This window comes from Gymnodraco acuticeps, unplaced genomic scaffold, assembly GCF_902827175.1.
Source record: "Gymnodraco acuticeps unplaced genomic scaffold, fGymAcu1.1, whole genome shotgun sequence".
Lineage (NCBI taxonomy): Eukaryota > Metazoa > Chordata > Actinopteri > Perciformes > Bathydraconidae > Gymnodraco > Gymnodraco acuticeps.
Genome location: NW_022990003.1, coordinates 373111 through 399432, shown reverse-complemented (window position 1 = coordinate 399432; position 26322 = coordinate 373111). Strand labels below are relative to the sequence as shown.

At 40.6% G+C, this 26322-nt stretch overlaps 4 protein-coding genes across 5 annotated transcripts in view; 1 reads left to right on the top strand and 3 right to left on the bottom strand.

Annotated features, from left to right (window-relative positions):
* Positions 1–1965, top strand: part of cramp1 (cramped chromatin regulator homolog 1) — a 19049-nt gene extending 17084 nt beyond the window's left edge. For both annotated transcript variants that reach the window (XM_034212935.1, XM_034212934.1), the window contains exon 20: positions 346–1965. In XM_034212935.1, coding sequence (XP_034068826.1) covers positions 346–495 — 150 coding nt within the window. In that variant the 3' untranslated portion in view covers positions 496–1965. The remainder of the gene's footprint in view (positions 1–345) is intronic.
* Positions 1966–2086: 121 nt separating this feature from the next.
* On the bottom strand, positions 2087–7366 carry dhrs7b (dehydrogenase/reductase (SDR family) member 7B). Its single transcript, XM_034212936.1, is given in 8 exon segments — positions 2087–3566; positions 4284–4364; positions 4367–4435; positions 4533–4625; positions 4872–5082; positions 6920–7038; positions 7214–7276; positions 7279–7366. Coding segments are annotated over 8 exon segments (930 nt in total). The 3' UTR covers positions 2087–3360.
* Positions 7367–9509: 2143 nt separating this feature from the next.
* On the bottom strand, positions 9510–15285 carry tmem11 (transmembrane protein 11). The gene is made up of 2 exons (XM_034212906.1): positions 15180–15285; positions 9510–11085 (listed from the first exon to the last, which is right to left on the bottom strand). The coding sequence occupies exons 1-2, from the start codon at positions 15224–15226 to the stop codon at positions 10569–10571; spliced, it is 564 nt and encodes a 187-aa protein (XP_034068797.1). The 5' UTR covers positions 15227–15285; the 3' UTR covers positions 9510–10568.
* Positions 15286–20349: 5064 nt separating this feature from the next.
* Positions 20350–25420, bottom strand: natd1. The gene is given in 4 exon segments (XM_034212919.1): positions 20350–21893; positions 21895–21957; positions 22545–22663; positions 25188–25420. Coding segments are annotated over 4 exon segments (330 nt in total). The 5' UTR covers positions 25297–25420; the 3' UTR covers positions 20350–21854.
* Positions 25421–26322: the final 902 nt, after the last annotated feature.

Here is a 26322-nt window from a genome sequence, read left to right as displayed (position 1 = left end):
GATTATCATCTGAATTTGCCGAAAACAAGTTTAATATTCTGAAAGCCAAGACTTTGTTTATTTAAAATCAAACAAAACACCGACCCCGAAAAAACTATTTTTTTACGCAAATCCACGTTATTTTGAAATGAGCCGTTGCGACTTACGACTGATTTCGATAGAGCGGGTCACATATTATAGGTCTCAGATATATACAAAACATGTCTCTGAAGTGTTGGCTGAAATACCAAACACTTCATTGTAGCATCCCGTAAACCCCTCTGTTTCAAAAGTGCTGATTCTGTGTCTGTAGCTGATTCTTGGCTGTTCAGACTGCAGTACATTGAACTCTCTGGTTTCCCACAGATGGACTCTCAGCTGGCCTGTATGATGAGTGAGAGCAGCGTGGACTACATCGCCCGCTTCAACGACCTGGCTCAGGAGCTGGCTGTGACGGAGCCCCATCCCCCTGAGGAGACCAGGCTCCAACGACCCTCGGCCGTCTGGAGGACATGAGTCCGTTAAGACTGAGAAAAGATGGCTGTGGAGAAAAAAGACCCCCCCCTCTCCCAAAGCTTCCTCCCTGCCCTGTTTGTAAAAGTGCAATAATAACAGTGAGCCTTGAGCGTTGTTCGACAGCGAGTTTGAAACTTGTTGGCTCCACTGAACTGTTCTTTAAGTTGAGATGCCCTTTAATAAGAAACACTTTAGTAAAAAAACAAACAAATGCGTTTACAAAACACAACCTCATGTACAGGAAAATACTATGCCATATCTGAACAAAATCATTCACTGATCTTTTATGTGACGTCTCTCGCTCTCTGTGTGACTTCTACGCTCTAAAATGAGCCCCCCCAAAAATACAGTGTGCAGATCAGACCCCAGCTGCTGGAGGGGGATTTTTATGTTAATAGAATTGAGAAAAAAGTAAATACTTTTTATTTGGTAATCGGGTTGCAAAGGTAGAGCATAACACAGCAGGTGCAGGAAAGTAAAATCATTTGATACGGCCCTGTTTCACATGCTCAGGTTGTATTTGTTGCATTGAAGGAACATATCCTGCCATGCGTGTTTGGAATCAGGTTTCTTACGATCAAATGTCCCGTGTAAAAAAAAGAGGCAGCTTTTCTTTTGGAGGATCCTCTCCAGCAGCCATTCCATTTCATATTTCTTGAGATGATAAAACGGACTGCTAAGGGCTTCAGGTTGGTTTGTTGTCGCTTAAAACGTGGAAGAAGCGAGTCGAGATGTTTCACCCATAATGTGACTTACCACGCTTTCATTTTCAACTCTTCCAGTCAGAAGTAACTTATAGAAATCAAACACTAAAGCCATAGTTGACACGTTGTGTTGTCATTCTTTAATCAAAAGTAAAGTCTTCTGATTGGTTGTGCTGAGACGATAACTCCCCATTAAGTGCTAATACTGATGCTAACAAAACACTATGGCTAACGTCTCACCATTACATAAACACACAATTTCAGACTTCTTGCATCCAGATTTGTTGCACATTTCGATGAACCAGCATCCTCTTTATGCAGTATTGTGGACATTTTGTCTCATCAACACGAGGGTAAATTGTAGGAGAGCTCTTGTTGTCATTCCACATCTTAAATGTTTGTCTCCTCCATGCACCTTCAGGGCTTTGACTCTATGATGAAAAAGCCCTTGTGCTGTTTATTCGTTTGTGAAAAAAGGCTTCATCTTCTCACACTAGATACAACGAAGATGATTTTTAATAAGGAATAAACAGCAGGTTTGTTTTTGTGATCGAAGGATTTATTTGTACAAATGTCGATTCCAGTATTCACTGCGCTTCTGTAACATAACGTAAATTATCATTTGGATTATTATTATAAACATTTCAGAATTTTCTTTGTTTAACTTAATATTAAGAAGACATCTAAAAAGGAAAAAAACCTGTTTTAAAGTTTTCAGTTTGTAAAAAGTGTTTTTATTCTGCTTATAAAGAGTTCTAAAAACCTGCTTTCTTTTGGTTTTCATTGTGTGTACCTTGCATTGAAACTTATTTTCCTACACACTTTTTAAAGAATTGTAAGCCTACGTCACAGTACAGGCAAACAAATACAGTTATGAAACCTGAAAATGAGAATAATTGAGCTCCTTTAATTATTGTAACACAAATACACTGCACAGAAACACAGAGGATGTGCTGCTACTCACGTGACTCAAATAAAGTATTACAACATAGCTGAAAAAACACGTTGACCATAACAGGAAATCAAACCGACCATAAAAAAAGCTTTCTTTCCTCCGGTCAGCGATAAGCAGTATTTCCTTCCCCTGCAGGTATTAAAATAACTTTGTTTAGAGAATCATTTACAGTGGTGGTAAAGCTGACCCAGAAACAAGGTGTGCTTTGTGATATCTATGCCGCTGCTGTGAGTAGATCATCTGCCAAAACAGCTCAAACACTTTTATCAAATCCAGTATTTTAGTAGATTAGGTTCTCTCCTAAACTGGTTTCTGCTAACGAGATGGAAAGCAGTTAAAAGAAATGTTTGCAACATAATTCTCATCTGTTCTCTTTATTTAGTTTAAAGGTGGTTTGTAATGCTGATGTTGAGTTGGACACAGAAACAATTGAAAAAGTAGTCATTCTCGGACACTGACAGTATTTTTTCCCCATACCTGACAGAATTACACATTAAACAGTTTTGGTCCTCAAATAGATCAGTTAAAGCATTTTGGAAACACAGCATGACAAACTGACCGTCTTTCCAGCAAAGCTTGAGTCGTGACAGTATGAGTGTTACTTTTAAACTGGTGTCTTCATGTCTGAAAGAGCTGAATAAGTGTGGAATGAATTTAACTTCTGTTAGACAGCTATATGCCATACATTTTTGCACACATTCACAGTAAATATTTATTCAGTATGATGGCTGTCTAACAGAAGTTAAATTCATTCCACACTTATTCTGACAATGTACTTAACCCCAAATAAAATAACCCAATAAAAAGAGTTGTTAAATAATAGTGAAGTCACGTTGTAATAAAAATAACTCATCTCTCTCTCGTTTTCTTTTTGAGCTTTGCTAAAAGCCACTGTGTCCAATATGGCGGACCATCTCGCACATGCGCAGTACCGATCGGGCAGGGGGACGGATCGGGTAGTGACAAGGTGGTGAGCGCTCCACTTCCTCTCCTCCATCACTCCCTTTAGGTGGTGAGCGCTCCACTTCCTCTCCTCCATCACTCCCTTTAGGTGGTGAGCGCTCCACTTCCTCTCCTCCATCACTCCCTTTAGGTGGTGAGCGCTCCACTTCCTCTCCTCCATCACTCCCTTTAGGTGGTGAGCGCTCCACTTCCTCTCCTCCATCACTCCCTTTAGGTGGTGAGCGCTCCACTTCCTCTCCTCCATCACTCGTCTTTAGGTTTCTGTTCCTTGCGAGCGCGAGAGGACATGAGTTTGAAGAAGAGTGCGGGCCACAGAGTGCGGAGGTAGAGGGCCAGACTAGGCAGAGGACCGGCCAGAACAACGTCTTTGCTCCTCTGACGGACCGCTCTCAGAACCGCCCGGGCCACATCCAGGGGGTCCCGACCCGACGCTGTGGTTTTATCCAAAACTGTGTTGCACAAACAAGAAGCATGTCAATGACACAGGAGAGTCAGTAGGACGCCTAGTAAAGAAAATAATTCATTTAATTTGGTGGCACTTATCATTTTATATTCCATTTTAAATTGTTTTGTATTTATGAATGTCTTATTATGGAGTTTGTTGTAGTAGAGTTATAGGATTCGGTCACTGCGGTCAGCTTCTTACGGATAGGATTACTACACCTTTATCGTAAAAAGGTAGCCATGTTTTGAAGTAGTGGCATCCTCCTTCCAAAAACAACTTAGACAGGGTGAGTAAAACCAGTCAAAATACTAAATACAGCCATTTAAAAAAACGGTTTGACTGCTGCGAACATCTGCTCAGCTTTTCTCTCAGATAACTTAAGATCCAGAAATCTGAAAATCCTTTATATGGTTAAAATATAAAGTTAAAAACATGCAAGTTCTATAAAAAGTATCAGAAACATTTGTCTTAAAACTGGATAAAAGGCGATTTATGATAGTTTAGATAAAATAACAACAACAAAAATTGTGCAAAGGGAGAGCGACGCCATTACAGGCCACCAAACGAAACAGGACGTTTTCTTGAATAAAAATCACTGATATCTCTGGGTGTGAAAATTGTTGTACGTAGAATTTTCAATTTGGAAATGTTACATATTATACCATTGTGTCTACATATTTCTCCCACTGATTGATCATTTCTTAGCGCTCACTGCCTCACCCTCCATACTTGGATCCGTCTCCTGTGACGGCGTTAAGGGACAGGCTGGTCCGGATGTACCCGGGACTGATCACCGTCACTGGATCCCGTAGCGCTCGATCTCGGCCCGTAGGCAGTCGAAGTAAGCCTGGGTGGCGTGCTTAGAGGCCGCGTCTGACCAAAACCAGAATCCTGCGTCATTTACAGTCAACCAGATGGAAACATCATTTGGGTTTTCCTTTGATTTACAAAACGAGTAAAGAAAACTTACATGCAGATCTGTAAGGAATGGCCATCTTGCCCTGGACGCTGCTAATGACGACGATGTGGCCGCTGCGCCTCTGAACCATGGAGGGCAGGAGCGCTGTGGAGGGATGTAATGCAATGTAATGGGAGGAAAGAAGAAGGCGGGGAGCTGAGAAAATTAGGATAAGAGCGCTTCCTCCCCTCAGAAATCTGCTTTAGCTTGGATATGTGTAAGCCATTTCTCTCCTTATTCTGGTTTAAGGTCCTTTAAATAACCTCTCAATGGTTTGGCTCCATTATGTTTTCTCTAATCCCATAAACAACATCAAACTCTTACTGGCTTCCAAAAGTGCTCCTCACTGACCTTGAGTTAGAGCGATGGGCCCAAAGTAGTTTGTTTCCATCACATCCCGCTGAACAGAGAGATTAGTATCCAGTATGTTGCCGCGGTAACTGATTCCAGCATTATTGATGAGGACGTCCACGTGTCCGTAACATTTCAGGATCTCCTCTGCAGCTCTGTCCACAGTGTCCGTGTCAGCCAGGTCAAAGGTCACACTGCAGGGGGTGTAGGTCTGGTGGTGGAACAAACAGAACAGTTAGCTTTATCTGCACCAGGTTTCAAAACATGTCAAGACTTACGTTATGTATATTGTTGAGTTGTGAACTTACATTATACCAAATCTAATCCAACTAAGATAAATTAGAGCCCCTAATATGCTTTTTCTCCTTTCCGGGGAAGAGTGTGTTACATAGGTTTTTGTGCATGTAAATGGTCTGCAAATGCCTTTATTTTAAAGGCAAAATACAAATATGAACCTGAAAATGTGCATAAGGGGGCATTTAACATTTCTGAGAAACAATGGTAAAAAACATTATAAAGTTATTGTGTGATATTCAGGGCTGCACATAACTGGTGCGCAGGTGCGCATGCGCACCTCCGCCAAAAAAAGAGCACCAGGTCATTTGAAACAAAGCGCATTTTGTACCAACATTGAGAGAGAGAGGAAAGAGGGAGAGAGAGAAGGGAAAAGAGAAAGAAAATAGAGGAGAGATGAGGAGAGGAGAGAGAGAGGAGAGAGAGAGAGAAAGATATTTGCGAGTTGCATATGAACCATGATATGAACTCAGGGCCGGCCAGTAGCACTGGCTAGATGTTCGCCTAGGGCGCCAGATCTGGGGAGGTGCTGCGCTGGCAGTTCTGGGAGGGAAAAAAACTATTTTGACCGTTGGGGCTCATCCTAATTTTCGGCCTTGATGTAACAATATTCATAATTAAGTAAATGTAACACCCTTTTCACCCCGGTTACACGTTTCATTTGCCCTGTACAATGGGCGCTGTAAGTGATGAAAGTGGGGGATGTTGGCTTATCTGGCGCCCGCAGCTCACAGCCAAAGCGAGTGAGCGAGTGAGGGTGCACCGGTACCAGCGCTGTTGTTATTCGAATCTGGTGCCGTGCTAGCTGCTCTAACGGATATAAGAAGAAGATGTTTCTACAATAATGTGGAGGGAGAGTCCTCTCCAGTCAGACTGATAACTACAGCTCAGTGAGGTAAAGGACTCTTGAGTGTTTAGATAGTTCACTTTAGTCTAAGTTCAAACGGTTTGGTCACAATTTATGTAAACATATATTTCCAAGGCACTCCTTTATAATTATTGGGATAAACAGGTTTGAAATCATTCCAATGTATACTATAGGACAGTAACCAACATATCCTTTAAAACTGGAGAGATAAAAAAAATGCATAAATAAATGTTAAGGTAAAATAAGATATGAATGAACAACACAAATCAAATAAGTTACATTCATTTGTTATTGGCTATGGTAGGTTATTGGTTATGTTCACATACTTATTTGATTACATCCACTTGTCTAAGATGACAACAGAGACTTTCGACCCAAACCCAGCTGTTGACTTGTGGATGCAAGCAGCTAATCGCAGACTCAACCAGAGGAAGTAGTAGGCCTACATCATCAGCTACCATGTCTGACAGAGAGGAAGACAGTGAGGAGAACAGTCAGGAGGAGTGATGACAGCTTGTAGGATTACTGGTCGTGCTAATGTTGTCTTGTGTTCACCTCTGCATGTGTTCTGTGTTCACTCTGCAGTGTGTTCTGTGTTCACCTCTGCATGTGTGTTCAGTGCCGTGTGTCTGGCAAATAAAGTCAAGACCCCCTCAAAAGTTACGGTTTATTTCATTTTAAGATGAGCACCAAGCAACATCTCCAGGTGCTCCTTTGAGAACCAGGGCAAAAAGTTATGTGCACCCCTGGTTATATTGGTATTGGAGACATCAGGCAGGGAACTCTGGTGAGATAAATAGACCATCAGAGGCTTTGATGGCCTGAGAACCCGATACCATTAGATCTTTGGTTATGTCTAACTACGTGTCTGTGTTTGTGTGCTCACCTGACGCTGTGATCCTGTTGAACTGTCGGTGAGCTCCTGGATCACCTGCTGCAGGCGGCCTGCATCTCGTCCGCACAGCACCAGACGGGCACCTGCTGCGTGAAACAGCCGGGCACACTCTATAACACAAAACACACACTTGTTTATTATGGCGCGAAAATCAAATCAGGGAATTGAAGCACATGCACCACATCACTGAAACACATCACTTAACAGTCATCAACTGCTGCACATCAAATACTAGCAATGTACGTGTGACCTAAAGTGAAGAAAGAAAATGAGCAGGAGGCCGACCTTTCCCCAGTCCAGAGCTGCCCCCGGTGATGACCACCACAGCGTCCTGCAAGCAGTGCCGGGTCTGAGGCGCACGAGGATCCGATAGAGCAGCAAGAGTCCGGCACTAGCTAAAACCATCTGAAACACACCTCCTCCCATGATGCGCTCCATGACTGAAACTCAGCCTGCTACCTGTAGACACAAGATTAATAAATGCAGTTAGGAAGAGTTTGAATATTGTTAATTGCAATATTAAACCATTTAAATCCAATGCTCTTCTACAACGATGTCACCCAACCAACATGTTCAGACGATATATCTGTGCACCATCAATAATAATAAATAACAGTACAGTACTGTAAGCTCTGAAGGCCCTTTGCCAAAAGCATTGTGAATGTTTGATCATCTGAGGCATTCAATTAAATCCTTACCACCTGTCCTGTCTCCATAGCACAACTCAAACAACCAGCATGGCAACAGTGACAAGTCAATGTAATGATTACTCACACACACGCGCGCCAACATGTTTTGAGTATCAGGAGGATCATTTATTTTAAAACCAGGAGAGTGAAAAAGTTAAAATATAATGGATTTGTATTTAGTCCCCTTTACCATAGGCTACATAATAATGGCAAGATAAGCATATTCTGTAATTGCCTACAAAGGATACTCATAAGCCACATAAGAAAAGTAAGCAATTGAATTCCCTTCACATCCTCAAATCATGTTTGTTTATAAACAAGTCATTTAACGAGCAAGTCAAGTAAAATGGGACACAGTGAAAAACAGTATGCATACTGTGAATATCTTTCCGTGTCTTCTGTCTTCTGTGTATGCCCTTGCATCTTTACATACTCCTGATAAAGCATCCGAAATAACTTGAACTTCATACAGGCTCAGGAGAAATATGAGTTGTTTGAAATGTCAAGTTTACTGCACAATTAAGCACATTTAGGAGGGCATACCTGGTTTAACAAAAGTGGTGATAAGGTCTTGTTCCACCTTTCACAGGAGAACACAATATAAGAGAGTTAAGATGTTAAAACCCTAGCTGAAATATAACAAAACACAATGAGCACAGCATAAACTGCATCGCCAGGCTTCTCATGTGTAACTCAGAAGTAACTGCTGTCGCAAATGCTAACGCTAGATAGCTTCCATATGTTTGATACGTCCTTAAATCAAACACTAGTTTTCGTGTTTGGTCTACTCTAAACTCACCTGGGTTGCTGCCTGTCTGTCTATTATACATCCATGGTCTGCACGAACACCACAGGAGTCGGAAATAAAAGCAGTTCCGGGCAGGAACACGATAATGGACGGACCAGGGGACCGGAGGGAGATTATTGAAGGACTACCGGCCGCGCTAGGAGTTGTGGGAGTTGAAGTTCAATAACCAAGTAGCCTGAAGGAGCTAACACACATGGGCTTAAGTTGCCATTTCTGTGTCAAAAAACAATTATTCGTCCAGGCTTGACTTTATGCAGAATATCAGCAGCTAAATTAATATCAAGAGCTTTATTTTTGTATTTATCTAACAATATACTTTCATTATAACATTTGGTTTTGAAACATTACATAATGGCTGTGCTGTTTCAACAGCAGAACGTTAAAGTGGTTTTATTTTCACTTTTGTTTGAGATACTAGCCTCCATCACTGCAAACAATCTGCATGTGTCAATAGATTTCTCTAGTATTGCATTTACACAGGAACTCAGATTTTTTTCTTGGGAGAATAAGTAAAAAGTGGCTATTTGTATTTTCTGATGACTGGAGCATTCTTATTCCAGCAGACCAAGCATCGCTACCTTAAAATGGTTGACAAACAGCCTCATGTAGCAGCCGGTCAGCTGACAGATAATTAGACTGCTCTGGCTGGAAATCAGTAAGATAATGAGTCTGTCAGGCCGTCCTCTGCCTCAGATCTGCCCGTCCCATACAGGTATATGTATGGTGAGAGGAAATTACATTAGAATGTGTTGCAGACTTTGTGCGTAAATGTTATTTGTTTTCAATTGCACAATTTACCTTTACTATCTTCTCCAAGTTAAAACCAATAGTCTTTGTTCTACACTTTACAAATGTAGGAAGAAACTATCACTTTTTGCCCCCTTTACTGGTTTAAAAAGAAAAAGCAGATGAGCATCATGAAGTAAACTCTTAATACCTTTTCACTATCCTTTTAAACCAGTGTGATGGATGTAATAGATTCACTGTTGACGTCTGAAATTGTCCACAGACTGATGTTAGACTGATAGCTGTCTGTTTGCATCACAATACTTACTGAAACACCACCCATTTTCAAACCTTGAAGCAGGGTTTACAATTTATTTAATACATTTCTTGATGGACCTTTAACGTATTTACACAAAATTTAGGAAATTCTTTATGAAAAGTTGTATTTTGCTCAAGTCCTGCTGGCAAAGTCAACAATCCTCATCCTGCTGTCCTTTCAATCAGTGACCCCGACAACAATACTGTCACTCTTGGTATTCCAATTAAATGTCACTTTATTGTTCAATTGTTGCACGTCTCTTCATGGGACCCCAAATTAAAACGTCTAATCTAAACAGCAACTCATAACAAGCATTGGCTAACATGTACAAGAAAGTATGAATTTATAATTGGCTGTCTTTAGTGTCAAATATATTTAATTTCAATTATGAAGGTTTGGCCTAATGTCAATGTAATATACATTAATAAAAGTATGTGGGAAGTGTGGTTTTCTAAAAGTAAGTATTTATGTAGTGATTCAAAAGAGGACATTGAGCCACATAAGATCTTTCTTACACTCTTTTAAACAAGAATATCTACATGAACAAGACACATTGTCAAATAAGTTGCAGTTATTTGCTCTTCTCTGGACAATGTTGAGAATCCATTTATTAAAAAAAAAAAAGTAAAATAAAATACAGAAAAGTTAGTTTGAAATAACCTAATGTTTAATGAAAGGGTGGTGTACTGATCAGCAGGAAAGGGGTACAGTTAAACTACGAGGGAAAGAGCTTGGTACTCAAAACATGTCGGTCCTTTTCAACTGCAAAACAATTCAATCCAGAGGAACTGCTGCCGTACCCTTGTGCACTTGCTTGCGTGTCAAGGATAGCAAGTCGAGGGCGCAGGGAAGGATGCACAAGGGTACTAAGGAGATAAGTGTGCTGCTGTTGTCACATATTAAGAAAAAAAACGTAAGGGAAAAAAACAATTCCTTCTAGTTTTAACTATATCCCTCTGATCAAAGTTCAAAATGGAAGCCCCCACCATGTGTGATCGGGACTTCCACTTTCCTTACATCTGGGGTTGGATAGGTTCTGTTTTTTTGTTTGTTTTTTCCTTTTTTCCTGTTGCTTCTTAAACCCTGTTCAGAGTGCGCTCATACCGCATAGAGTTCATAGATCTTCTTGGCGCAGTACGCCAGGGCGGCCAGTGCTATCGTGTTATGGAGTCTCTTTCTGTGGACGTCATCCCTGCGTACCAAAACCACGGGCGTGGAGGAGGTGAGCGTATGCAGGGGCAGCCGCGAGAGTTTTTGGCTGTCGTATTCCACCTGGTACTTGCAGCAGGGGTCAAATTGCCATGAGATGCCGTAGAGGGCAGAACAGGCCACACTGAGGGCGCCGGCGGGCAACGCCACGTAGCGCGTGTATTCAATGGGCAGGGAAAGTGGCGTCATGAGGCAAGCAGTGCCTGACAACACGGCCGTCTTGTGCAGGCAGTTACCCACGGTAATCCAACGGGCCGTTTCATCTCCGATGCGCGTGGGCTCAATGACAATGTATTTATACTGGGCCTCCAGTGCCTGCTCCAGCTCGTACTCAAACTGGTCCTGCGCATTCTCCCCGTTGTAGATCTCGTGCACAATGTAGCATTCTGTCGCTGCCATCACTCCCCTGTTCAGAAACAGAAAACAGGCAAAGAACAATGAGAGAAATGTTAAAAGGCTTGCAGTGTCAAGGTCGGTTGACACTGACGGACTACATTTTTACACCAATCTGGCGACATTTCATGGACCTGTGAATGTTTTTGTCTTGAATTGCTAAAACCAACATCCCCAGCTGGTGATTGTACCCAAATTGTTTTTCGAGTGAAACTAGTGGTGCACGATAATTATCGGTCCGATATTAGGAATTATGACGTCATCCCGATAAACCCGATAAAAGTATTAATAGCCCCGATAATATACAATATATTTTTTGGGTAAAAAAAAAGAAGAAAATACTGCGGTGTGGGTGGATTGGGATGAGGGGCGCTTGTTTTTCACTCGGCTCCTCCCGTTTTGCCAGTACTGTGGTATTAGTGGTTTAGGAATTAATTTTTCACAAATCCAGCGCTCCCTAACTCATGCCTGGCTGTGACGTAAATGGTGTGCGGCCGTGAAGCCAGGACAGTAAACAAACATGTCGCCGGTAGTATGGGACTATTTCAAAGTTTCAGAGTTAGATAGTTCGCTTGCTATTTGTATTAACAAATGCAGAGTTCCACAAGGAGGGAAAAAGGCAACGAGCTATAATACTTCCAACCTGATTAGTCACCTGAAACATCGCCATGCTACGATGGTGTGTTAAAAGCGTACGAAGACGCCTGCGCTGCTAAACTAGCGGCGAATCCAAAGCCAGCTGCAAAGGCACCGGGGCTTTTACCTATCGACGAGGCTTTTGAAAAAGGCAAGAAGTTTGCCAGAGACGACCCCAGGGCTAAAACGATCTCTAACTTCATCATAGAAATGATGGCGCTTGACGAGAGTCAAATCTGTTCTTGGCTTTGTTTTGTTCATAGTAGTAATGCTCATGTCATTTGCTCACTACTAGTCTTTTTTTTACCACCAGGTGTGCAAAACTACAGGTACATTTAATATATATATATATTATATTATTATCGGTTATCGGTCTTGAGAAGCAGGAAGTTATCGGTATCGGTTTCAAAAACCAATATCGTGCATCCCTAATTGAAACCCTTAACGTGTGTGTATATATATATATATATATTAGGGCTGTCAAGTTAACGGGTTAATAACGCGTTAACGCAAAAAAAAATTAACGCCACTAATTATTTTAACGCATGTGTATTTTTTGTCCTCGGCCGCCCCGTAGTTTCAGAGCGCATCGAGTTTAAAATACCATCTACAAGCTGATGCTGACAGCCCCGCTCCTGCCGCCCGCTTGTGGCAGACCACACTTCCACGCTCACCGGCAGGCACCGACTGGGTTGGGAGGACCGGGAGGGTGTGTGTATGTGTGGCCCGAGCGAGCGAGAGAGACCTTACGTGTAGGGGTGCACCGAATGGGAAATTCTTGGCCGAAACCGATACCGAAAATAGGAAACAGTTGGGCCGAAAACCGAATGCCGAAAATGATTAATAGAAATATATATATATAATGTATACATTTTTACCAATGTTGTTCAGCTACCTGATTATGGAAATAGACATGATTATGGCAAAACTTAACTTAAATAATAATCACTATTATGGGTCCAAAACATTTATTCAGCACTTTTGAATGCATACAGTACATTTATATATGTCATGTATTATTGCTAAAAAACATTATATCGCAGTCTTAGTGTCGCCAACTCGTTTCTAATATGCAAAGACAACAAATGCGTCTATGATGTATTTTCGATCAGACGAGATCTCTCTCCCCCGTCTGTGTGCGAGGGGGCGGGGCAGTTTACACACACGCAGCTGCTACATGCAGCGGAGCACACTGCGGAGATGGCGGAGAGAACGCGCTCCGAGGTGTGGTTAAACTTTACCCGTCTCGATGTGGAGAATACTTGTTACCATAAGTGCAATAAGAGTTTAGCATGTAAGCACGAGCAATTTGTCTAAACATTTAGCAAAAGTGCACCGCATGCAGACGGAGGAATGCACCGGGTTCGACTGTCTTTCTAGCAGCTCTGTAGCCCCATCACGAGTAACGTTTCCACGTCAGGTGTTATGTATGCTAGCAGCAACACACGGAGTTAACTACATTATACAAACATGGGTTAATGATTAGAGGAAACTGAGTTATTTAGTTTGTTAAAATTTCAGCTATTCTGTTTAGAGGCCCTTTCGTCGGCCGAAAGCCGAAAGGGTTTTTAAAACCTTTCGGCTTTCGGCCGATAATTTTCAGTGTCCGAATATTCGGTGCATCCCTACTTACGTGCATTGTTGTTGTTAGCATCTGGTGCTAGCTAGCTGCGCTAACGGATATAAGGAGCTGTTTAAATGAAAACAGAGGAGCGCTCTATCCACACAACTGCGCCGAGCACTTGACTTTATGCAGGAAGCCAGACAGTGGGACATTGTACGAACAGTCAGCACACTCAGCACGGATAGTGCGCGCAACATGATTGCAGCGTCCAGGCAGCTCCCGTTCGAGCATATGCCTTGAGTTGCACATAGCTCCAACGATCCATCACACACACACACACACACACACACACACAATTGTATTATTGAATGAGAGAGGTTCCAGGTTGAATTGAGGTGAATATTTGTAATGTTCAGAGGTTGTTGTGTTTAATATTCATGATAATATTTGTCATTGTTCAAATGATAATAAACTTTAGCATAAAGCATATTTGTCCACTCATATGTTGATAAGAGTATTAAAAACTTGAAAAACGTTCCTCTAAGGTACATTTAGAACAGATCAAAAATGTGCGATTAATTTGCGATTAACTATGGACAATCATGCGATTAATCGCGATTAAATATTTTAATCGACTGACAGCCCTAATATATATATATAATATAAATAAGACATACCTATAAATATAACATTTGTTTTTGTAAACTATATAGTTTCAACATGGCACTCGTGCTGTCTTTTTGAACATCTGTGTTTGATTGATTGTTAATGTGTTGCTATCAATCATTACTCCCTGGTACACACTGTACCAACCACGCAACTATTACATTACAAACTATTTCCATGACTGATAAATGAATAGCTTCTAGTTAAAATGGTACCTGCTTAAGTAAAAGACGACCTTTCAATTATAATAAAGTGTGAGAGTGTAAGATTGGGAATACAACATTAGAAAGCATATTTAAAATTGTATTCTTGAATGTATCCTACATTGGTTGTAATTCCACATTTTATTTCGATATCTATTATTTCAACTTGGGATAAATTAGTAATTCTTCCATATTGTTTAACATTCATTCATAAACATTTAAAAATGGTGAAATGGTCATCACAAGTGTTCATAGCTGAAGTCATGTAATGTAATGTCATGTCAATGACACATAAAACACAGCCGTTGTAACGAACAACTTTTTAGATCTTTATCTAAACTAATTTCCATCTGCTTTATTTGTCGACTAATTGTGTTTACAGTGTAGTGTTTCCAGGTGTTTCTAAATAATGTTATGTGTGGATCAGTGTTAACAATGCGAGGCCTTTCAGTGCATGATGAGAGCAAACAAACCTAAAAGACTTCAAAGAGACACCAGGCTTATCAGGCTTCGCGGACATTAGCTAACGAATAATTAATTTAACTTCGACAGTGCAAGGGACATTATGTACCTGTCTATGGTTGGATAACATAAGCTAACTCGCATGCATGGTGAAAAGTTGGAAGCAGCTAAGATGAGGTGCGTTTCACTTTTTAAAACATGTCGACAAACACAGTGGACCAAACTCTGAGCCCAATCACAAATGTTTAGGATTTAGCCAGCCGATGCACACAACACCACCTCAAACACCCGCAGACGGTTAAACGCAACTTTTCCCACGATTAATCGGCTGCTGTGAAATAACCAAAACATCACATGAGCTGCTAGTTTGTTTCCTCGCTAACATTAAGCTAGCTGTACACGTTAGCCTGCTAGCGTTAGCTAACCCTGGAACAAAATTCTGACTTGTCGTGTTGGCGTTTCACTTTAAGCGCCAAACCATATGCATGGTCGGGGTCTGTTGAATGGCAACATCGACAAAACTATGTATTATATTAAAACAATTTCGTTTAATAGCTAAGATGTGGAGTAACTGACCTCTCCCTGCTTATTGGGACACCGCGCCTCCTTCCCAGCGACGCCATGTTGGAGATACAGCCGTGATTGCAGTTGACGTATGAGTGCGCGAAGCCTTCTGGGTAATGAAGTGTATGAACGCAGCCGACGCATCACTTTGAACCTGCTTTGAACCTATTGCGGACTACAACTCCCATGAAGAGATACCTGCCTTGACGTATTTTATAATAGCACAGAAGTTTGAAAGGTCAGACCTTATTCCAAATAATTATAAAACAAATATAGCTGATGTATGTTGGTTTAAGACATAATAATTAATCAGGTATTAAAAATAAATCTAAATAACAAATGGGAGTTCAATATTTTAATTAATAATTGTGTAAGAGTGCATGCTTTGGTTACAACATACTTTATACATTCACATCTAATTTTGTGAATGGTCTTTGTGTTTGATGACTTCTGGGTCCTCACCTATCCATGCTTTACCGCTCTGTCTGTGTCTGTCCTGCTGCTGTAATCTGAAGCGCTTTGCATGTAACAACTATAATGGCAACGTTGTGGAATGTGAGATCAGCTGAACCCAAATGCTGCTCCTGTGAAAACTATGTCACAGGTGTAAGATACACACGATTGTATAACAAATCAATACAAATCCAACCAATATAGATGATATATATTCATATCTGCACCACCAACATTTCTCACAACAGATGGAGGCTACAGGGAGACACTTGCACGTCTATATGTTGGTATGTAAATTGATCTATCAATTAACATGTTCATTATTCCTCCTTGCATCTGTATACATCCTATTAAACAATCAAAAAAATTCAAATAATTAATGTTGGTATAGCATGGAAACTTGGTTACATGACATGTTTTTTAGACGCTAAGCGACTTACCTACTCAATACTGTGGGCAATCCCGTATTTATGTGCCGACTGTAGGGTTTGAACCTGTGCTCCCGAACACCAACGCACTATTCCACTGCGCCACAGCCTCCCTGTTAGACTTAAAGGTTTGTTGAAAGATCAGATATAGTTCCTGATTAGAATTGTTTTTTTTTGTAAAGGTAATAATCAGGCAAAGCTTATTATTTTACACTGGTGCACTTAGCATTTTATAAGAAAAAAATGGGTCAAGACATGTTTAATCCTCAAAGTTAGATATTGATGCCTATAGACCTAGGATTTTTGTTAGTCACAAACTATTCAAATGTACATATTCAGTCCAAACACACTGGAATCAGCTTGTTTGATACACGGTTTTGGATTATAAAATATTATGTCCCCCTGAGGTCTTAAACCACCAGAACAACTGACATGACCTCCGTGTCTCCAATAGATTGATATGATTGCACACTTCCATCACATTCACTCTCACTGATGACAATTGTCAATTCAACAGGATTTTGGACATCAAGTGGAGTTTTTACATGTTTGTGTTGTGAGTTTTTGGTGGGTTAACATTACAGAGCCACCACATTTAACTGAGAGCATTTCTTCCGGGTCTTTTGAGTAAACAGGAGATTTTTTGTAGTTGATGAGAGCCCCAAAGGCTCCAAGTGTATACCAGCCAGGTTTGTAGTTTAACTGCTGTGATTTCAAACAGGGGATTAGGCAGCAGATTTATTTCCATCTCACCCATTTGTAAAGTGCTTGCCCTTGCATTGTTAAAAGCACACTATGGCCCTTTCTCACTTCTCTTATTTTTCATTTCCTCGCTCCTCTGCGCCATCTTGAGTAGCGTCCCAATGGCCTTATTTTTGCCGGAGGAGCGAGGAGCGATAATGGAGGAGCTATAATCGAGGAACCACCAGACCATCCTTCGATGAAATCCTCAGACCCTCGCCCCGCCCCCTTACTGTGTATCGCTCACTGATTGGACGATGCAGTGCATGCACTGATCTGATGCTTCTTGACATGAGAGCAGTTTGCCAGCGGAGTGAAGAAAATACATGAAGCTCACGGGAGTCACTCCTCAGTTTACTTTATACCGTGTTTTGTTTCAATTAATATATCATTTAGTTACAAATATGTGATATATCTGAACAACAAAGTGGTCAAAAATCCTTTTATTCATTTTTTGGAAACATTTTCATGATCACTTTTTTCGTTTTACATTTTCATTTATTGTCATTTCCATTCAGTCGGTCATTAAGTGCTATTTAAAATGTTAATGTCTTACATATCCAAACAAACAAAGTGCAATCCAATGAATGTTAATCTAACTGGGTTTTGATCGATAACATATCTCTTTTTCTTCTCTCAATTATTTGTATTTCTATTGTGCACTCTAATCAATATTAATCCAACTAATGTTCGTTTATACATTTTAAGAATGGCGTTTATCTTTTTTGAGAATGAGTTCTTATTTGATTTTATTTATTTGGGTCTACAACATATGATACAAATGTTTGTGTCAGTAAATGTGTAGAAGGGGGTGTGGAAATAACGGGGACAGAGCTGCTGTCAGACGATCAGCTGTGCGGCGTCATCACAAACGGACTTCGCTTCACGTGACGCTCCGGAGGAAAGGACGTCCCATTGCTCTTAAAACTCATTTCCCTGCTTCTCGTGGTTTCCTTAGAGGCTTCTCAATACTCAAATTTCGAGCATCGAGCGTCGAGGAGGCTCTCTGGAGGAGCTATAACCGAGGATACACTGATGGTTCCTCCACGGCTCCTCCACTGATGCATTTCCGGGAACGGTGGAGGCGTGACGCACGGCCGGATTTATCTCAGCCAATGACAGCTATGCATGCATCCCCTGGATATTATTTTAGAAACTGCTTTCATCGCGTCGCGATGTTTCCAGAGAGAACAGCTGAGAGGTCCATGCAGAAAGCAGAGCAGTGTGTATAATATATATCACTCAGTAAACAGGCCTACTCTCTTTATTTGCTTTAGTTTAGTAGATATCTACAAACAAAGAGTCGATATTTTTCTAAGACCATTGCTTCACATAATAAAATACACAACGGCTTATGCTTTAGGAGCTGTAGGTGTGTGTTGTACAGTGTGTAGGTGTGTGTTGTACAGTGCGTAAATGCGGCGGACAGACGGGTCTCAGTTGGTTTTGTGTCCTCTGCTTACTTTTAACAGGCCTACTTGTAAATACAATTTTTGGCCCGTAATTTCAATTCCCCATTTCAGCGACCAGAGAGAGGGGGGGGGGGGGGGGGGGATATATTACATTACATTACATTGCATTTAGCTGACGCTTTTATCCAAAGCGACTTACAATAAATAATATATACTGGATATATCCAGTCTCTGATTGCGTTACGTTATTATGAGAGTGCTCTCATACTTTAAATTGTATATATTTATATAAATATATTTGTGTGTGTGTGTGTGTCCGCATCTGTAGCCTGTTATTGTCTCATTATACCGCACTCTCAATGAATTCAAAGTAAATATGTGGGGGAACAATGTTCAGCTGATCTAACAGAGATACAGCGCTATGACAAAACACTCGACAGCTGATGCAGCTGTTGCCACGTAATAATGAACGGACGTCTCTTTAAAATGACCGCTCAGAGGAGAGGAGTTCTCATTTCTTTAAACGTCTGCTGCTTCCCCTCCTCTTCCTCGGTTCTCCTCCGCTCGCATCTCCTGTGGGCGGGTCTAAGTCTCGAGGAGGGGAACCGAGGAGGAGAGTCGAGGAGGGGAAATTTGAGTATTGAGAAGCCTCTCTTGCGTCTCTCCATGGCTGCTTCTCAGGTCGACTATTTTCATTTCCTCGCTCCTCGGTCCTCGGTCTCACCGGAAGTTGATTTGCCTGCGCCATCTTGAGTACCGTCCCATGGCTCTTATTTCTGCCGGAGGACCGAGGATCGAGGAGCGAGGAGCGATCGATGGAGGAGCGATAACCGAGGAACCACCAGACCATCCTCCGATGAAATCCTCAGATACTCACCCCGCCCCCTTACTGTGTATCGCTCACTGATTGGACGAGGCAGTGCATGCACTGATCTGATGCTTCTTGACATGAGAGCATCCCAGCGGAGTGAAGAAAAATACATGAACCTCACGGGACTCACTCCTCAGTTTATACCGTGTTTTGTTTCAATTCATGTTTCATTTAGTTACAAATATGTGATATATCTGAACAACAAAGTGGTCACAAATCATTTTATTCATTTTTTGGAAACATTTTCATGATCACTTTTTTCGTTTTACATTTTCATTTATTGTCATTTCCATTCAGTCAGTCATTAAGTGCTATTAAAATGTTAATGTGCTACATATCCACACAAACACACAAAGTGTGCAATCCAATGAATGTTAATCTAACTGGGTTTTGATATATAACATATCTCTTTTTCTTCTCTCAATTATTTTATTTCTATTGTGCACTCTAATCAATATTAATCAAACTATTGTTCGCTTACATTTTAAGAATGGCGTTTATCTTTTTTGAGAATGACTTCTTATTTTATTTCATGTATTTGGATCTACAACAGATGATACTAATGTTTATGTCAGTAAATGTGCACTAACAGAGGCGGGGGTGTTTGTGGAAATAACGGGTACATAGCTGGCTGCTGCCAGACGAACAGCTGTGCAGCGTCATCACAAACGGACGTCGCTTCACGTGACGCTCCGGAGGAAAGGACGTCCCATTGCTCTTAAAACTCATTTCCCTGCTTCTCGTGGTTTCCTTGCGTCCCTCCATGCTTCCCTGGTGGGAGGGACTAAACGCAGGGAAACGACGCAAGTGAGGGAAGCAAGGATTTCATTTAATCGACCTGAGAAGCAGCCCATGCTTCCCTGGTGGGAGGGACTAGTCGCAGGGAAACGACGCAAGTGAGGGACGCAAGGAATCCATTTAACCGAAGTGAAACAGACCCTTTGTCCCACAGAATTCTAGTAATTCTTGATAAAGCCAATAGATGGCGCCAAGATCTACGCTTTTTCCGAGTTTTTCTTTAAATGGTTTGCAGGATGTTAACATTGAAGTAGCCAAGATATACATACATAGTTTAGACTTGTATGCACTTAATCTATTTATCTTTTTCTCATTGTATGAATACTGGAAAATCTAATTTTCTTGCAATAACTACTAATGCCCGGTTTGTTTTGAAATAACACACAGCACTTGCACCTTGACTTAAAATATGAGTTTGTTTATGAAGGCAGTATGTCTATATGCTACCCTGTTTTATAAAAAAAAGACATACATTGAGATGGATAATATGATAAGTATTGTTTTATTTATTTCTAGACAAGAAGAATGGACAAAAAAGTCTCGAGCACACAAAACATATGACAAGAAATGGTACATTTTGGTAGAGCCACCTGCTCAAAACCTGTAATTCAAACATTTGTTTCCTATCAAGAAAACACAAATATAAAAAGTAACTCAAACAATAAAACAATATCTTGGTGTGTAACATTTGACAGAGGGAAAGTGGAGTAACCAGAGTGTGTTGAGTTACCTGAGCTATTTTTCTCCTCAACACTGAAGATTGTCACCAGCAAAAGCTACTGAAGAGCCAAAACAGGAAGGACACAGTGAACCCTTTATCTTTTTTCAGTAAAGAAGTGAATATTTCTTCCATGGTAATCTTTACAAGAAAAGTAATATGCATTTTTCATCCAGTGGAACTTTCTCAAAAGACAGAACATGCACGGTGGACACCATACAATGTAAATGCCCTAAATGTAACAGTGTTATTATTATTTTTAAATGCTGGTATGCGCGGATGTATTTATTTATATCCAACCCGAAGTGCTGTACAGAATCAAGCTTCAGACCCAATTTATCGCAAGTGTCTGTAATATGTAACACCTACAGTGAGAAAATGATGAGTCAGAGTTCTTTGGTTTATAAACCCCTGTACCTTTGACTATCAATGTATGACTTTATTAATATAGTGCTATTCTGTTACTGGGGACAACGGGATTGGATACAGTAACAGTTGAAGCAAATTGAGAGTTTGTAAGATTAAAAATACAGATTGCTTTTAATACAATACCAACTAAATATGTGTGTCAAAAACATCTGGAATTACCTAGAAAGAAACCCTCTTGAGTAGCGTGATGTTTAAAATATGCATTAAGCATTTGTAGTGTATTTAATAAGCATGCCAGCCGTAAAAATATAAATCTAAGAGAGTTGAGGAAGGCAAAATTGGAAAAGAAATAACATAAAACAGATCCAAAGAATATCAAAAGATGTTGAAATTTAAAAGTCATCATGTTTGAGACTCAGTGAAGCCATCATTGCTTCTGTCCAAACTATCATGGAGAAAGACACTTGGGTCGGCCATCTTTTAGCGCTGCTCACATCCCGTGCGTCCAAAGGAGGACAGGAAATCTCCAACATAGGATTTAAATCTTGCTCTCAGGACAGGCCCTAATCTTGCTTTCAGTCAGTGATGCATCCTGAATGATGTTCGAGCTCACAGGCTTCAGCTTTTGGTTAGTTTATTTGCTTATGTCTTTATTGACCTGCTGATTCACTTCCGTTTTATAGGCCAGTGTGTCACCGACCCATTAACTCAACGTTCATCTTTCAGACATCTTTTCCTTGAGATCCATCATGTTTAACAATACCTGGAAGGTCTGTGGTTGTATGTTAGCTTGTAACTCGGAAAGCATGATGCCACAGAGTATTCATTTATCCCCTCACAGTCTCTTTTTCCGTGTGTTCCCCGTCGGAGCCATCTAGGGTCATTGATAGATATGTTTCAAAGTACTGAGGGCTGCGGATTCTCTTTGACGTATTTTCTGAATGTACCAGCAGGTCAGGTGGGCTTTCAGATCCTCCTCCACCACAAAGTCCATGGCTGCCTGCCATCACAGAAAACATCAAATCACATCTTCACACGCATTTAATAAGAGAGCATTTCACATGGACACTTCCATCATTAATTAAAAAACACAAGTTCATTATTGATTCAATAAAACGTTTTGAGGTGTGCTATCCAGATTTAAGGTTACAAGGTTGATTCACTAGTGAAGTCAATAAAATAAGATACTTTTCTGCATTTTATAATAAAAGTGTTATCCCAGAGCTCATCACTATAGTGTAATCTGAGTTCAACGACATTCATTTAATCCAAGATATAGATCATCTGTCGAATGACATCAAGTAAACATAGCAGGATGTTCAGAGCTGCGGTCATTTTTATACATTACGTTGGCAGTGCAAAGAACTGTTATTAATGAAGCGGGCTAACTTGTTCTGTTTCTACGGACAATGCACAATGCTGAGTGCCATTGCAAACAAAAAAGGTTGCAGAGGACAATACATTTCAAAACACATTATTTGTATTTGAAATGATGATCAAAGTTGATATGGTGTAAAGATTCCCAATTTGGCTCCGTCTTCTCTTAAGATGAAGATAAATTAAAAAAACTGTCTTAATGAGTTTTACCTTAGCCAGATGCTTGGCTATGCCTCTCCCTCTGTAAGCGTCTGGAACTTCAGTGTGCTGCAGGTCCACCGTCTTCTTCCCAACGTATTCATACAGAAGGACCGCACGATCATGAGATCCTGAGGGCAGACAGAGGCCATAGCAATAAGGTTTGTTTAGTTTTTCTCCACCCAACCCATTCATCTACAGCTTATTAACAGCAGCAACATCCCCACCTTTCTTCAAGGGAATACTGATAAAACATACAAGTTCAATAGGTCACTTAAAATGCAAAATCCACTTTTTGTGTCCCCTCTGTGTCAAGAGATTCGGAAAGTTTCAGGAAAAAAGATTCTCTCTCTCTTTTTGTTCTGATCCATTTAGAGAATAGAATCGGAGGGATGAAACCCTCTTCAATGGTCACACATGCAGAGCACGTGTACAGCACACACAGTGAAATGTGTTCTCTGCTTTTAACCCATCCTAGTGCCAGGAGTCTAGTACTAGGAGCAGTGGGCAGCTATTGTACAGCGCCTGGGGAGCAATGGGAATTGGAGGGGGGAGGGGGTGTTGTTCGGTGCCTTGCTCAAGGGCACCACAGCAGCGCAGGAGGAGAACTGGGACAGTCCAAGTAGCAGTCCACACTCCATACTTTAGGTCTGGTCCGGGACTTGAACCGGCGACCCTACAGCTCCCAGTCCAAGCTAGGGCTGCACGATATTGAAAAAAACTGACATTGATATTTTTTTCTCCTGCGATATATATTGCGTTTTTTTTTAACTATATTTAACCGGATGAAGGATTTTAGTCGCGGACGTCTGGATCTTAACTGGTTGACTCATCATACCTTAAGTCATGATCTAACATGTCATGATAATGCATGTTGCTTACCCTCAAGTAAGGGGTTCATCTGTGAATGAAGAAGAGAAGAAACCTTTTGTATCCAAAATAGTTCAGATGGCAGATGTTGCTTTTCTTTTTGGAAGTAAATCTTCATTCTCGCCGGTATTGTCCTCCTGTGCCTCGCACATTTTTTACGGTGTTTTGATTGGTCTGCAAACTAGCGGGGCGGGGCCTGCTGTGATCTGATCAAGAATGATTGTGATTGGTGGTTTACTGTGCATGCAGAGCCTGCATGTCACTCACTCAAGTAACCCTGACATGAGAGTGCAAGTTTTCCTTTTGTAGCAAGCAGCAAAATAATTGTAACATGACGTGTTTGAGTTAATTTACCTACTAAATATCGCACGTCCTAAAACATTTTTTTTTTTTAAATCGCACGTCCCTGCGATGTGAATATCACGCATGCGCATATCGCGGTTATCGCCATGACACGATATATCGTTCAGCCATAGTCCAAGCCTCTACTGACTGAACCACTGACATGTATAAAAACATGTCTGAAAAGGATCTCATCAGATTTGGCCACTTTGTGATGTCACAATGTTTTTTGTGATTACGTGCAACCATAGCCAATAACCAACCGAGATCTTTGATATATTGTTGAAAAATAGTATAATAGGGGACCTTTAAGGGCAAACGTAATTAATTACAGCTTCAATGATATGTCAGTCTGCAGAAAATATAATTGCCGATCTCACGTTTCATCCAAAAATGGCCATCTCACACAGGAGATGTGTCAGATTTTATTTATTTATATTAAACTCAATATATTTGTGTTATGGTCTTAAAAAGGAAGACATGAAAAGCCTTCACTTTGTATCATAGAAGAAACCTGGATGGACATTGTTTCACTACTTACTGACATTTTATAGACCAAACAATTAATTCACAAGTTTATAACATATTCATAAAATATTGATTTAAAAAAGTATTGCCAGTTGTAACCCAAAAACACAATACAAAGATATTGCCCAAAGGCTAAGTTATTGATCAAGTTGCAGTAGCAGTGTTTAATTTACATATAATACTGCAACATGGCTGCTCAATAATACAAGGCATGAGTAATTTCCCTCAGTGGTCACTCAATCAAAACAAGAGGGTCCCTTGTTTAATCCCATGTTATGTGGAGCCCGTCATTTAAAAATGGGAGAAGAAAGAGATGTGATACAGATCTTTATTGAGGGAACAATAGCTTTTGCCTTTTGCTGTAAACACATCTTAATTAATAAATGATCAAAAACGATTTTAATTAAACAATAATTGAAACTGACCTTGGAATATATACATTGATACGGTTATAAACACCTGTTTTCAGCTTGTAAAATTGGAAGTTGGTTTTGTTAAGGTCGAGGACAGGAACTAGGTTGTTATACTTGAACTTCCTTTTCAGTAATGCTTTAATTGTCTGTTTATAAGACAGGATTGTCTATACAACTGTCTTTAGTGGGTGTGGATGCTTGTTGCATATTTGCTTTCAGGATGGAACAAAAATATTTCCGAAAAACAAGCAGGTGAAGTTACAAGTGAAGGAAGTCAGCAGCTTTGACTAAGAAGAAGCACAGTGGTCTGTTCAGTCCTTACAATACATTATATCTGTGACCATCGCAACTATGTGAAAATAACAACGGCTGTGTCTGAAGTGGCAGCTTGAGACGTCAATAAGAAACGACGACGATGTTGGCAGCAAGAAAAGAACAACAGCAGAGCTAGCATTAGCCTGTTAGCATGCTACTGTTTACATGTTGAACATAGCCTACTCACCGTTTAGTCGGATAACAAACTGCCGGCGCTTCTTATCGTGCTCCACCTGGATCTGAGAACTGTTTGCGTCGAAGACATTTCCCTGTGCTGCATGTGCTGCCTGTGCCATGGTTTACCTCTACAGTGCACTGCTGTGCTACTCTGCAGCGATGCTAACCAGAAATGGCTTCATGAAATGATGAACGGTCAAAGCAAAACACCTCATCCAACGAAATCAGCTGTGAGGCCACGTGATGACCGTCAGCCTATCAGCGCCCGTGTTTTCAGACAGGGAAAGAACAGTGCACACAAATAAAAGGTATCCTATTTGAATTAGGACCAACAAATGTATTGGATTGCAATAACCACTGTAGATACTTAAAAACAAAAAACATTGTTCAATGGCAGGACTTATTAACTAGTGGATTTTGAACATGTAGAATATTCCATTAATAACTTTGATATAATGGTGAAAATATGTGTTTCTTGCAGCTAAATGTTAAATGACAGAAAAGTGCCCTTTTTTACAGAGTGGGGTCAGTGCACATAGAAGCCTGTAGACGGCAGCACATCGCTATCTTTAACTTCAAAGGTCACCACTGTACAGGCACCTGGAGGTCAGTCTCTACATGCTTTGTTTGCTTACTATCATCACTTTTTGTGGGTTTACTGGGTCATAAAATGCGGAATTCTAAGCAATGTTCTTCCCAGTCTGGTCCTATTCGTTAAATATAAGGTATTTTATGCCAAACAACCCGCTTCTTGTATATTGTGGATTTACACAAATAGATCTGCAGAGACACATGAGCTATATTAGGGTTTATGTCAGGGGGGTTTAGTCATGTGAAGTAGTTATAGTCTGAGGTAATGCATCTCAATTTACATGATGTTACCAAGTTTTACTTTTTACTCATGGCTACATTTTAAAACACTACAGCAGCAGTCATAAGGCCCTGTTGTCACACAGGAACCATCCACCTCTTGTTTGCCCTGGATGTCTGGATACGGTTCAGTAAAGTTTGGCTGCACTTAAAAAAGCAGAAGAATAACAAATAAATGCATCCTCTTCAGTCATGTGTTTATGTATAATAAGGACATAGAAAAGTCCTACTGTACCACTAAAAATGGAAAAGATTGATACAGGATATTGTCTGTA

What these genes read in the sequence shown, in the direction of transcription:
- tmem11 (XM_034212906.1), bottom strand. Translation starts at nt 15,226, where the DNA reads ATGGCGTCGCTGGGAAGGAGGCGCGGTGTCCCAATAAGCAGGGAGAG. An exon ending in GTCCCAATAAGCAGGGAGAG is followed by an intron (nt 11,086 to 15,179) that starts GTCAGTTACTCC and finishes GTTTCTGAACAG; the next exon opens with GGGAGTGATGGCAGCGACAG.